The sequence below is a fragment of the Mycteria americana genome, chromosome 4 (assembly GCF_035582795.1).
Source record: "Mycteria americana isolate JAX WOST 10 ecotype Jacksonville Zoo and Gardens chromosome 4, USCA_MyAme_1.0, whole genome shotgun sequence".
Classification (NCBI taxonomy): domain Eukaryota; kingdom Metazoa; phylum Chordata; class Aves; order Ciconiiformes; family Ciconiidae; genus Mycteria; species Mycteria americana.
The window spans coordinates 72,333,049-72,347,537 of NC_134368.1; the positions used below are offsets into that span (position 1 = coordinate 72,333,049).

Here is a 14,489-nt window from a genome sequence, read left to right on the forward strand (position 1 = left end):
TAAGCCAGATTTTACATTCTGTCTTTCTATATCCCAGACAACAGGTACTAACTGCCATTTTTGCTTTGCCTTCCCCAAGCAGGCCTCGCCTCTTCCTAGATGAGCACTTCACCCCACTAGCTCAGAGCTTCAGAGATTTGCATCTATTTCATGGGCTAGGGGCCAGAGGGTACAATAGGAGCCTTAGCTATTGACTGCAAAGTGGGCAGGCAAGGATGGAGTGGAGGGAGGAGTGGGAGAAAGGATGGACTAGCAAAGACGAATATTCTGCTGCTTCCTTAGGGAAAGTTTGCTGAGGACCAGCTGGCACCTTAATGAATTCTCCTTTAGGACTTGCAGCATGACAAGGCGCTATGAAGCAACCCTGCTTTTTCACAGACTGCCCTGCAAATGTGCAGGCCAGGGAACCTGACAAGAGAGTGATAGGAAAATGAGTGACGGATATGCTTTTGGTCACTTGCATTGTATTTAACTTCCCACTATTTTTCCTGATTGCCCCACTGGGACTTAGAAGCCTGCACTGTGTTGCATCTGCCCACATTCGCTGCACTCTCTCTTTTGGAGTGCTTGATAAGCACTTTTCCATAGAGTGAGGTCTTTCATCATGTGACTAAAGGTTAGGTAGTGGGGTGTTTGGTTTTGCTTTGGTTTTTTTTTGAGTCCTCATCCCATGGTGTGTAACATGAGGCAGGATTCCTTCCACTGTCAGTAGGGATAACACAGAAATTAGGATACAGAGGTATTAAACAAGATGGCGTTTTCAACCAATATAGCTTTGGGGTGATTTAGTTAACGTAGCTGTCTAGTTAGATTACTTCTTCTCCCCAGTAAATGGCTTCATGAAAAGCAGCTAGGCATCTGTTGTACAGTATTTATTTGGTTCAGAGGCCTAGGAGGTCAGGTAACTGAAAGCATTTAATGTGACAGGAATTTTGAAGTGATCTGTTGCAATATCATGAAGTGTCAGTGTGTGCTGGAGTAGACCGTGAAGAGCACTGAAGACAATTCAGGGAATAAGCAGAGAATTTGGTGTCAAAGTTTAACCTGGAAATAACGACCCTCTATGTCTGCCCAGATTTACAGCATTATGAATGTGAGGGGAACAGATAAAATAGCCCTGTCCAGTTAAAAAGCAGACTAGTGAGACAGTTACAGTCCCTTTTTATAAGTCTATTAAAAGTTTATGGTCTTTCACAGGCCATATGGGGGCAATAAAACTATTATGTCTCATTCTAATGGGCAAAAACTGTAACACAAATGAGAAGCGGTAGGAATGCAATACCCTTTCCCCCCTGATGTGTAACAGCATTAAACTCTTCTGGTCAGCCTTAAATGCCATGTTGTGATTCCCTGATACAGAGAGGAAGACGATACGTTATTAGATGTGGTACTTGCTATTCACTAACAGCAGGAGGTTACACAAACAGTGCTGTGACTCTCCCACAGACTTCTGCATAAAACCAAACCACATCCAAAGGCCTCAATAACGCTGAAATAGTAATCATATTTACATTTAGAAACAGGCCTTGCACAGTTTTTAAGCTTACCTATGGAGTGAGTGGGTAAGTTAGATTTTTGGATTTAAAGGAATTTCTTATGTCTAGCATACTAACCTAGTTAGCCAGCTTCTTTTGAGCCCACTCAGCTTACTGCACTATCTTTAATAATAAAGTCACAGTGTTAGGTTCTCCAGAGCATACATCATTGCTCTGAAATTAATTTGAATAGTGTTACTCACAGTTAAGATAATTTCTGTATTCAATCGATTATAACTAAAATACATGTTTTTAAAAAATATAAAAACATACAGATAATGTGTGTTTATGATTGCATGGAATTCCCAAGATTTTGGGAACTGTTGAAATCTGTTATCAGTCTTCACACCTAATGTATATGTAGGGAAACCAGAGTTCAAAGGGGAAAAGTATTATTTATTATTACACAGGAAATCTATTGTAAAATCAGAATAGGAACCTATAGACCTTACCGTCTTGGTTCTACTTTTAAACAAATACTATGTTTATTACTCTCATGTTACGATATTTAAGTTACCTACGTAACAGCATTTGGACTATTATCCAAATGAGACACACGATGCCTTTTCTCCCTCAAAGTGCTCTTGTTCTATTTTTAGGAAAGAAGACATTTTCAACATCTCTTGCCTCCACATGTAGACTTTAGTGTTTATTATAGATAATCTCAGTATCTCCCTGATGACATATTACCTTCTCTGTTTTCTTGTCTGAAAATGCTGTGCTTAAGACTTTTTTTTCATTTACACAGCTGCCTTTTTTGAAGTTGCTATACATTCTTATCCTTCATTGAGTTGATCTGTGAATAAGTCCCAAATCTGATATTTAATTTTTCATATCTCCCCTAATGTTTCTGTGATGCTGCCTATGTGCATGTCACTTTTTATCCCAAAATGTTTAAATTGTTTGTGAACAGAATGTCCTAGATGTGCTTTAGAATAGCTTTAGCATTGCCACCTGGATGGCTCTGAAATCAAATTTCAGAACACTTGTGCTGATTGTTCTTAGGACTCTGTTGGTTTGAGCTGCCTGGTCTCCAGTCGAATTCCTTCCATATTGTTGGCATTAGAAATAATTTTGAATGGGAGAGATACCTACTTATTGGTATCAAAGTCACATTCTTACGCAGTACTGTGGCTGCTTTCTATTCCTCTTCTTAATTTTTCAATTATTATGTTATTTCATAAAAAATTAACCAAGTATTTTTTGGCCAAAAAGATTTGCTTGCATATTTCTGGAAGATGCTATCTTGGAAGAATTTTTGCTATTTATGGGCAATTGTTTAGGACTTAATCTTGCGCATTTTTTTCACCTATAAATGACTTTGTTTTGGAACCTTTTGAATACCTGTGTGATCTGATACTGGTTCCTACTTGGGAACAGTATTGTTCCATTCTATGGGAACAAATCTAGTAGCAAAATTTGCTATAGATCATCATCTGATGTTTTCTGTTAACTGGTTTCAAAATTAGTCTTAGATTTTACTGTATCTGTAGTTATTGCTTGTTATCTGACATATGCCATCCATTAGAAGAGAGATTTCTTAGAAAATGGAAAGATCAGATATTAAAAATATTCTTTTTAAGCATTTCTCTATGTTGACAGAATTTTAAAACAGTGATAGATTTTGTGGGGTTTTGTTCACTGTAACTCACACTGCTTTCGTTATTGGTTTTATTTTCATAGGATTTATATTTCACTGGGGTATCTCTGCATCTAGGACCACCCGCGAGGGGCTGAATTGTGAATTATCATTCATTTTTCTGTGCATGCCAACCTGTGTGTTACCTTTTATTAATGTGATGCTGTTTCGTACAATGCTTATGAAGCGAGCTTGGTTTGTGGTTCTCAGCCCAGGATCCTGTCCAGGACAGAAACTGTTGCTGTAATGTCTTAGCCCTATATAAACTATCTGTGACCAGCTGTTAAATACAATCTGTTCAAATGAATTTAAAGTTTCATAGTTTGTCATTAAAAAAAAAAAAAAATCACCCATGTCTTATTTTACCTGTGAGTGCTGAGCATCCATGATGATGGAGGAGCACTTCTGGAGAGCTCTGTGACCTTGGCAAACAACACTTCAAAGAAGGTGTCACCTTCACTGCATGTGACACTTCATTGCAAAATCAAGGCTGTCAGGTTTTGTGTCTTTTCTGGTATTCTTTTCTCTTGCTCAGCCCTATGTGTATACATGTTGTACCTAAACTCTTTGGTGGTGTGCCACGGGGTTTTTTTAGCGATCAGTTACAGGGTTTGGTTTTCTGCTTAGAGGTCGATGGTGCACATCTGTTGTCTCACAAAAGAAGTTTGCAGCTCTGCTTTGTACTAAAGCATGGATATTTCCTCTAGTCAGCAACATCTATCCATTTATAGCTGATTAATTATGGAAGCTGAACACAGCTTCTGCAGCAGTCTTTGTTAATGTCAGTGAGAAGTGGTTAGTGCACGAAGAGGCATTTCTTTTTTTTCTTTTCCAAACTAAACTAAAGCTTTTTCCAGTTTGCTGTTGTATGTATCTGCAAGCTGTTCAGTCATCTGTGTGTAGCCAAGTAATCTTGAATCCTGCTGCATGGTATCCTTACAGTCCAGCTGTTCAGAAACAGCTCAGTCCACAGTTTCTTTGATGCATACTATGCATGGAGTTTTCCAAAAGACTGTGCAAAGAGTCCAAGAAACGAATGGGCACAGAGGCCATGTTGTAGTTTCTTCCTGTTGTGGTTTAGCCCCAGTCGGCAACTAAGCACCACACAGCTGCTCGCTCACCCTCCCCCCGCAGTGCGATGGGGGAGAGAATCGGAAGAGCGAAAGTGAGAAAACTTGTGGGTTGAGATAAGAAGAGTTTAATAATTGGAACAAAATAATAATAATAATAAATTGTAATGAGAAGGAAAACAACAAGAGAGCAAGAGAGGAACAAAACCCAAGGCGGGGGGGGGGGGGGGGGGGAAGATACAGCTGCTCACTACCTGCTGACTGATGCCCAGCCAGTCCCCAGGCAGCAATCGCTGCCCCCTGGCCAACTCCCCCAGTTTATATACTGAGCATGACATCATATGGTATGGAATAGCCCTTTGGTCAGTTTGGATCAACTATCTTGGCTGTGCCCCCTCCCAGCTTCTTGTGCACCTGGCAGAGCACGGGAAGCTGAAAAGTCCTTGACCAGTGTAAGCACTGCTTAGCAACAGCTAAAACATCAGTGTGTTATCAACATTATTCTCATCCTAAATCCAAAACACAGCACTATACCAGCTACTAGGAAGAAAATTACCTCTATCCCAGCCAAAACCAGGACACTTCCATATCCATAGTTGAGATCATGTGCAGCCCACTGTGGAGTCCCTGGGCAATACAGGGTGAAATCCAAGGCCTTTGACACTTTCTTCTCTAGCTAAAGAGACTTCAGGCCTCTGGTGACCGCACACTGGTGTACTTGGGCTTGCACTGCAAAAATAAATACATAAATGCACTGCAAAAATAAATACATAAATGGTATCAGTAACACAATCTAGGTTGTAGCAAAACACAAAGGAATTTTTATATTCACCTGTTTATATTCACCTGTTATGTGAATTTTTATATTCACCTTTAACCTCGCACCATTAATTTTTACAGCCTCTATTGCCTATGTTATTTGTATATTGCTAATTCTATCGTTGCCTTGTATGCTGCTCCACAACTACTGCTCCAGACCCTGCGATTCTGGGAACAGATGCAGAATCAAGCCTTGCTCCTGCCAGGCTTTCTAAAAACAGCTCATCCCAAGGTCTTCACTGTGCTGGCACTAGCTCTGCAGAGGCAGGGACAGAGATGGCAGGATTTATTCAAGTGTGAGCTCCATTCCCTTTGCTTTCTAGCAGTGGCATACAAACCAATCCGTGTTGCTTTGGGAAAGTGAGAATACATCAGCCTCAACATATGTTTTGCTTCTTTCCCTAGTGAAAAGCTTTTCATCCTTGGATATTAGAAAGGTATTTAACAAATCCAGTAGTCTCCTGATGTTTATCTGACCACATGAAAAAAACCCTGTCTTTTGTGGGTTTTGGATTTTTGGGGTTTTTTTGTTTGTTTGTTTGTTGGGGGTTTTTTTGTTTTTGGTTTTGGTTTTTTTTGAAAAAGGTCCGTGTGGATATTTTCTGGGTTTTTTTGTAATTTTTATTATATTCGATGAATGTTAAATTTAATGCAAAAATATTTTAAAAATCCATTTGTAAAATGTAAAAGCCAAGAACCACTGAAACAACAAGATATTATTTTAATATCTACATGAAAAATATAAACAAATCCTTCTCTTCTGCATCCAAAAGTAGATTCTATTCTTTGTTATTGTTGCCAATGCAATTGCTTACAAATCAGTCTGATTTGGGGAGAAAATGGCTACCTTAAACTGAAGCTAGATGCTGCCACCCATAGGCTTGCTCCACATTCTGCTTTGATTTAATGCTAGTTTAACTATACTTTTTCTGAAACCTGTACAAACTAAACCATATAACTCTCAGTTGGGATATGCTGTATGAAAGATTTATAAGAATGTCTATAATACTGCAGCTGCATCCACATAGAAAATTCATAATTATTAACTCAGTCATTTTCTAAGGCATTTGAGTTAGGCAGCAAAGCCATTTTTAGGCCAACCTTTGCACCAAGAGTGAAATCAGGTGCCCAGGAGGACCCAGGTATGGCAGCTGCTCTATCTGCTCCCTTGCTGTGACAATACTTGTGTTAAAAACTTCTCTTCCTCCAATTTTAGAAACTGGTTTAAAAAAACCCAAAAGAAACAAGTTAGCAGAAAATGGGTAGTCAGCCTGGAGGGGATTATCTAGGTTGATAACAATGTATTAAGCTTTGTGGTTCTCATTAACATTAATGAGGATCATGGGAAAATAAATTCATTTCTGAAATTGTTGTGGTATTTTCAGCTCAGCTCTGTGCCTTGAATCAATAAAAATATGTCATAAGGGCTCATTTCCTTGTATCAGGGAATTTAGATGGGAAAGCTTCACTTCTCCCACTGTGAGTGTGCTGCCCTGGCCTCTCAGCGGAGCTCCATTCACCTGTGTTCTGCACAGGCTTTAGAGGTTATAGATCCTGCCTGTGTGAAGAGGAGGGGTTTATTCATGTCATTATCATGCTGAATATTTGTTACCCTTGGCTCTAGTGTTCCTGCTGAGAGCCATGTTTTAAAGCTGTGGGTTCTGCTAGCTCACAAATAAAGGTCTGCAGTAGAATGCTGTGCAGGTGCAGTTTCTGGCATCCTGCGGTTTGTGAACTACAGAGCTTGGTTGCTCTACCTGGATTGTCCTCATAGCAAAATAGGAGTGTGGTAACAAATGAGATTATTCTGGGCTCTTTCCCTGGAAAATGTCTTAGTTTCCAGAATGTGTTAATCTAGGAAATAATTACTGCTGCTTTTCTTGTTGCCTGTTAGCCAATTATGCCTGCTTAAGACGTAGCTGAAATAAATTACAAGAAACATAAGCCAAAGATTTTGTGGTTGTGTGAATGGAGGACAGGAATGTGCATCTGATCACTTGTTGCTTTTGATTCTGTAATTTGTGCTTGGGAACTGAAGTAATGAAGGAATCTATCCTCTTATTTCTGGCTGGAGGAGAAATACCCCTGTTTTTCTATGGAAGATGTAAAAAGAGTGTTTATGCTTGGTAGGAGCAATTTTACCCACAGCCTGTGCTTTTTGTAGGCCCCTCCCTGAAGCTTTTAGAAAGAAAGGTACTTGCAGGATATTCTTGTCCAGCTTGGTTTACCTGCTTTCCTTCCACCTGACAGAGAAGCAGTGGGTCTATTGCTGTGAATCAGACTACAGCTCAGCCAAATGCCTGCCCTACTGCTACCTTAAAAGCCAAGAGCCAGCTATGTAGTGGAGCTGACAGCCTCTGTAAGTCTCCTGTAAATTCCTAGCCCCCCATGGTTTCCTTGTCTTTGCCATCTTTCTCTGCTTTTCCCTGGTAGGAAATGCTTGCTGCAGGGCTGGCTTGAGTGGCTGAACAGTAGTCCAGCAGGCTCAGCTGGAGGAGTGGAGCAAGCTTACCACATCCCACTGGTCAATGGTGAGGCTCACCTGCACTCTTGTAGTGTTCAGCTCCCTGATATCACAATCAGCAGAAACATGGAGTCCCTACGGAGATTGCATCAGTTTTGGCTGAATCTATCTTAAGCTTCAGGACTGACTGGAAGGGACTGAGTAGGGTTGTTATGCTGAATAAGAGAAAAGCTGCATTGGTTTTGGACTCAGACTTCTTATGTGGTTGTGTCTTACCTTGCTGATGTAGTGAAACCTCGGGTACCCCTGTTGAGGCCTGGCACTCACTTTAACTCATGGCAACATGTTTCAGGTTCCCTCTCAGCACCTTCTCAGGTATGAGACTTGGCAATCCAGGACTTCACCTAATTCTGTTGTCTTTAGCCCCGATACAAATGTCATGCTGCAGGAACTTCTCTTGTTTTCAGTGGAGTTGTCCAGTTCAGTTATCATATAATTTTACTGGTCCATATTATGCCACTGAGCTATTACTTTCTCAGTTGTATCTGTAGCATGCAAATAGCTTAATGGACAATGGTGTTTGAGTCCTGAGAGGAAATTCTCAACTTCTTAGTGAATCAGAAAACAGCTTGGTTAAATGTGCATTTAATAGTAGGATGTTTTGAAAGGAACGCAATGGCTGAGTGCCCAAGATGAAAGTTAGAGGAAATACTTATGAGTGAGAAAAGTATTGTAGATCTTGTTTCCATCTTCATTAGATACTCTTACCTCGGATGCTGAAGCTTCTTGGGAGAAAGAAGGAGGAGAGAGTCCTTTGCCTTGCTTGGCTGCTGCATTTGGCAGCTAGCATCAGGAGAGACAATGAACACATGGCTTAGTGGCTCAGTGAAAGCAGGTATTCAGGCTCTTGGAAACTCTTTATCTCAGGATAAAGGCAACTTTATCCTGGATCTGCTACTTCTGTGACATTCTCACGAACTAAAAAATACAGTAAAAAAACAAAAACAAAAAAACAAAACCTTTCTGGTCAAAGCAAAATTACTTAAAAATATGTATACTGGAATTTGGAACACGTACCAAAAATTCTGGCAGGGAGATCTACTTCAAAATTAGAGTTACTCTGAGAAGTTTGTATAGCAGCAAGTATGATGTCTAAAGGGCAACTTAAAAATTAATATAGTAATATTACTACTAATTAATCAGGATTGGTATTTCTGTGGTACTCTGACAGTACTTTCTCTGCCAGTGCAAACAATCTGTGTGTGGAGTTTCTGGGCTCGGTATAAGCACAATGCCATTGTTGATCTGGGTTCTATTTCAACTGCAACTATGCCTCTTGTTTAAAAGAGGAAAAGGAGAAGTATATTGATTTCTTCTACATAAAGAGTTGAATTCCAGAAGTGTTAATCCCTTTAATATTCAAATATGTTTTATGTGTTTTTGCACGTACAGGATGGATAACAAAGAGGGAGAAGAGAATGTATCTTCACTTAAATAATTACTCCTAATTATTTACAATATAACAGACAATGGACTAAATAGCTTTGTTTCTCTCCTGCAGCCTCCTCCTCAGATATACGATAAACAGCTGGATGAAAGGGAACATACAATCGAGGAATGGAAAGGTAATTGCAGTTTAGAATTATATTGGAAGGTGTATTTCAGTGGCAAAACGGCCATGTCCCACCAACCAAATGCATTTGTGTAAAACTAAAAGAATTCCTTTGACGTGAGGAATTGACACTAGCCCTATGAACTGGTGCTTTGGTAGCAAAAATATAAGAAATGTCCTGAGGACTATCATTATGTCCACAGGTTAATGTTAATGCAGGAGGTGCAGAGTCCAGTGCTTCATTGAAATCTAAAGATATAATCTGACTGTTCAGCAGGATGATGCATCAGAATTTTACCCACAGTAAAAAGCACTGTATTACTGTGCTGCTTCATTTGTAGATAGTGCAGCATTAAACAGTTCATGTGTTCTAGTTTAACCCTATTTGTCTCAATTCAGCTCCAAAAAGAGATGAAAGGAGAGGAGGGGAATGGAAGAGAGAGGTCTTAGGCGAGTAGAGCTGTCAGACTTGTGAAGACAAGGTAGGGCAGACCTAGGGAGCTCATGGGAGGGCTACAACACTGCATTTCATGATAGTTGTTCTGTTCCTGATCACAGGCACTGGTTCCTGTTTGTAACTGTTGCAATTCTCTCTTCCAGAACTCATCTACAAAGAAGTAATGAATTCTGAAGAAAAGACTAAAAATGGCGTAGTTAAAGGACAGCCTTCTCCTTCAGGTACTCAGCCCATTGAATAACTTTGATATGTTTTCTGTACTGACAAAAAGAGAATGGAGATAGCTGAAGCACTTGGGCTACACTTGCAGTTATGTAGACCAGTTAAGAAGTTTTTATGAAATCCAGTGCTTCTAATGGGTTGACCTTGATTAATTGCACTCCAGTGTCATGTTAATACTTAAAAATTGGTCTGCTTGCTATTTGAGATATAGTTGTCCTGGTATTTTCTATGGAAAGATCTGTGGTTACATATTATATTGCTGTGGGTGGGGAGGCTTATCTCACACTATCATTATTATACTACTTATGGATGGATAACTGAACTAATACTCTGCTAGTTGACATAAACAAAATTGGTGATGTTAGCACGTATCCATCTGTTGGACACATGACGCTGCACCTCCCCCATGTAAGCATCTGGTACCTACTCTAGTAGTTTATCCTTTCAGAAGTCTGATAACATTAGAACAGCTTGCTGACAAGCTTGGTTGACACTTTGATGAGAAGGAAAAGTTGTCTTCAAACACAGATTCTTAAAGTCCTCTCACAAAAAAATCACAACTAAATTTTATCTGAGGAAAATTCACATAAGCAGTCTTTTCACAGAAATGCAAACTGTGACTGCCAGTACACAGAAATACATATTTGTGAAGGTATGCTTTCACTGGCAGACTTGAAGTGCCCAGATTTTGAGCACAGTATTCTAGTAGTGTTTATAGGTAAAACTACGTTCTGCAGAGCCTTTCTTCAAAGTAAAATCATTTAATTCAGTGTTCTCTGCATATTTTCAGATTTTTTTTTTTTTTGCATTCTCATTTTTCACTGGCTGCTGAGCTAACTTAATGTTAGAACAAGAATGCATCATTAGTAACTGACAGGACGAGGGCAAACATGGCAACAATGGAGGAAGTTAATAGAGTGCTGGATGGTAATATTAGAGTGCTAGCACTGCACCTGGATTTTTACATCGATTAAGTAAGAAATCAAAAACAATCCATTGTGTTCTTTCTGAGTAGCAAACAAAGTATAGGACATGCAGATTTAATTTACCAAACTACTGTACCCCAGAGAAATCTGGGGACCTGACAAGTATTTGATAAATCCTCATTCTTAAATCTCTCTCCCCTACAGAACAGTGGTTGCAGTCTGATTTTTGATCAAGAAACATTGTAGTTGGTGGTTTCAGGAATTAAACTACCCAGGGATTTCTTTATGTATTCCATGTTCTGTTTTTCCTATGTGGAAAGTTTTTATTGTTTATGTAAAACATTTCCAAACATACAAAACTGCCATTTCTTACCTGTCTGTCTTCTGCTGTTCCCCTTTGACTGTTTTTGGATTGTTAGGCACCAACAAGTATAGCAACAAGTATAGCAACTATTTAAAAATTGCTCTGAGATGAGGCTGTTTTATGAAACAGTAGATGTCCTGTTTTTCATCACTTTGTGTGCCTGACTTAATTTTTTTCAACTGAATGAAATACTGAAAGAATGAGGTAAAACGAGTCACCAGTTCTGAGCGTAAGGGAAATGAGGGAGACTTTATACACACATTGCTTGTTGGTCAGTGTTCTTGGCAAGAATTCAGAAGGCTAAGATTTGGCGCTCTATCAATAATCATAGCAAGCAAGCTGCAGATGTTTCCATTATTACTTGATCGGAGCTTTTGGGGAGACAGCTGAAGTTGACAGCACCAGGGATAATAGTGGGCCATTGATAGTGCAGGCTACTTAGAGTGCCTGTGTATCAGGGTGTCAGTCACTTAGTGCTTCCTCTTGTCCTGTGAAGAATTAGTTAATACAACATAGAAGCTTAAAATGTGGGGCTTAGGTGCCCCTCATGTTCATGTCCAACGAACAGAATCAACTGTGTCTAAAACTGTTCCCAACAGATACTTCTGCTGCCTGTTCCAAAAAACCTCTGTAGGCTACATTGTTTATTTTCAAAAAGCTTTTTGTATTGTCTTGCCTAAATCTTTTTTTGCTGCAGTTTAACTCTGTTATTGCGTGTCCTGTCTCCAGAGAACATGGAGAACGGTTTCCTCCATCTTTCTTTCTGGCAGCTTTTAGCTCACATAAATTCAATTATTGCATCCCTAATCAGTCTTCCTTCCTTTGAACTTCACTACCCGCACCTTTCAGTCTTTCAAACTTACTGCTCTTCTCTACACTTTATCCAGTTGACTTCTATCTTTCAAAACCTATCTGCTTAAGGCACTAGTATCGCTGAATTGAGTGGAAAGATTTGTGTGCAGGTGTGTATATATGTGTTACATAAATATGTAAGCAACATGTGCAAAACAACATATGCATGTCCATGTCCACACGTAAACATTGAATTTAATTTAGATGGTAGTTATTGCTTTTCTGTTCTTTCTATGTCACAAAATTGCTAAACGGTTCTGATTTATAAATTCAGGTGCGGTACTCCTTACTTACAGGCTTACTATTCAAAGGGTCTATGCCATATCATTACTTAGCTGGGAGAATAAAAGTGATTAGAATAAAATGCTTTCTCAGTGGAACTCAGTCACAACACTACGTGTGAGAAATAGCCACTGAATTTAATCAACCTTCAGGATTGTTGACTAATTCACACCCTTATAACATTAAGATATATACCTTTTATACACCTATATCTTCTCCAAAATACATATATATATATATATATATATATATGTTCCCTTTCTTTTGCAGTTCCCTTTCTTGAGCCTCACCATTGACCAATTTCTTAGCAGTTCCTCTCTTCTCCCTTTCAAAAAGCAGTTCTGAAAATTGCTCTTTTATTCTTCCCTTCCTGCCTTTTAGTTGCTGTCTGATTTGGTTAGTTTTGTTGCTATCACTCAAGAACTACTGGATACCTTTAGGAGTCCTCTTCTGTCACATGCAGAGCCTAAAATAAGCAGCTGATGGACTTGCCAAGCATTGCAACATTGGATATCAAGAGTTACTAATTACATGATTTATAAGAAGCTGAGCAAATCCCCAAGACAGACACAAGGCTTTTTTGGAAACAGCAGAAGCTGCAGTTCTCCTTTCAGTCCCCCCACTCTCCCTGCCCCCATCTATACCACTTCGCAGCTGAAGTCTTAAAGGCACTTCCATAACTGCTAATTAAATAGGGCTTCACAGGAGCCCTTTGAGGAAGGAATCCCTGCTTTACAGCAGGGAAGCTGATGTGTGGCTTAACAGAGTAGCTGTCAAGTCGATGGCAGAGCCAGAAACAGATCCCAGGAGCTGTTTCTCACCTGCTCTAACCTTTTGCTCTTTTCCTCAACCCTGCAGCCAGTGAGAAGCTTCCTGCCAAACAGCAAATTCATAAATGGGGCTCTTTTTCTCTTCTGAATGCATCTCTATCAGTTCTGCACTGTTTCACCTGGTACCCATCCCTTCAGGAACAAGCTGTTGTAGCACCAGGCAGGTGCTGAGCATAGTAAATGAAGCATTACTTATTGACTAGGACAGCTTTTGGTTGGGTTTCTGAGTGTTGCTGCACAAGTGCTGCTTTGTGCTGCTGAATTCTTTAATTCTGTCATTTAGGTTTGGTGTGGTTTCATTTGGTTTTGTGGGTATTTTGTGAGTCTGGGTGCTTTGGGGCTGCAACATTAACTATCAGGCCTGTGTGTCTTGTCATGTGGAATTGTGCTGAAAGCTAGGAATAACCATAAAAATGCACTTTCCAGAAACTTATGGGCTGAGTTGATACTTGCTAAAATGAACGCAGCAGGGTTTATTGAAATCAGTGGTGCCGAATCAGACAGAGTGTAACAAAATCTTCACCTATACAATTTCTGCAGCTATTTCTTCAGTTATTTTGCCTAGCTAAGTTGATCGCACATTCATCAAAGACAGCTGCACAGCAACAGTTTGATCAAAAGTTGATTGAACCTCCTGGAATTCTTTCCATTTGATTCCTGGGACAGTGTCCATGATTTAATGGCAGGCTTCTGTCCAGCACTGTAAACATTTAGAAAGGTAATATATTGTTTAGTCATTAATATTATTAAATTCAGTCATATTTTGACTATGTCTAAATGCATTTGTCTTGACTGACTAGTATTTTCATAAAATGCCACATAGTTTAATAACATGTAAACATGAAGTAAGAGTATTGTACTGGGTGATTACTGATCAATATGAATGAGGTACGTGTAAATAACTCTTAGAAAAATAAATCTTCTGTCAGAAAAGATGGATGATTGCTGTCTGCAGTCACCAAGGATATGTCATTGAGATTGCTCTGTCTTTTTGCAGCATTTACAAAATTAACCAGTTTATTTTCCAAATGTATCAGGAGAGTAAACTAATTCAAGGTTCTTCTGATGCCAGAGTATCTTTGTACTACTACAACAGCAGAAAGCAGCTCCCATCTGGGAGCTCTGAACATGAGCTATCTGTCTCTGTTTTGTGCATATTTATCGTGGATGTGTATAAAGGGAAGAAAAAGTTGAGGAAAATAGAAGAGTGGTTGGAGGTATGGTATGGTGGCTTGTTTTCTCAAAGTAATGTTTTTATTGCAAACTGGCAAGTGACAGAAATCCTCTCCTTTTGCCTATTTTGCCTAGGCTGTATAAATGGCTATTAATTTCTGTATTAAGAATTATGAATGAAGAATAGATGAGTTTTGTAATTTTACTAGGTGTACTTTATTAGGTGTGTTCTCTTGCTTTTCAA

The 14,489-nt window shown here is 39.4% G+C and overlaps 1 protein-coding gene and 1 long non-coding RNA gene across 18 annotated transcripts in view; one reads left to right on the plus strand and one right to left on the minus strand.

Moving 5' to 3' along the window:
- Positions 1–14,489, plus strand: part of MAPK10 (mitogen-activated protein kinase 10) — a 181,625-nt gene that overhangs the window by 158,614 nt on the left and 8,522 nt on the right. For all 10 annotated transcript variants that reach the window (XR_012775595.1, XR_012775594.1, XM_075500878.1 and 7 more), the window contains 2 exons: positions 9,089–9,152; positions 9,740–9,817. Coding sequence is in view for 8 of the 10 variants with exons in the window: in XM_075500878.1 (XP_075356993.1) it covers positions 9,089–9,152; positions 9,740–9,817 (142 nt within the window). In the remaining 2 variants the exon portion in view is untranslated. The remainder of the gene's footprint in view (positions 1–9,088; positions 9,153–9,739; positions 9,818–14,489) is intronic.
- The window catches only part of LOC142409395 (uncharacterized), a 41,249-nt gene continuing 31,423 nt past the window's right edge, over positions 4,664–14,489 (minus strand). For 2 of the 8 annotated variants that reach the window (XR_012775604.1, XR_012775602.1), the window contains exon 8: positions 13,388–13,772. This is a non-coding gene — a long non-coding RNA (uncharacterized LOC142409395). Of the gene's footprint in view, positions 4,974–8,295; positions 8,506–10,245; positions 10,359–11,338; positions 11,597–13,387; positions 13,773–14,489 lie in introns of those variants that run through there. The other 6 variants (XR_012775598.1, XR_012775599.1, XR_012775600.1 and 3 more) reach the window with 6 other exon arrangements.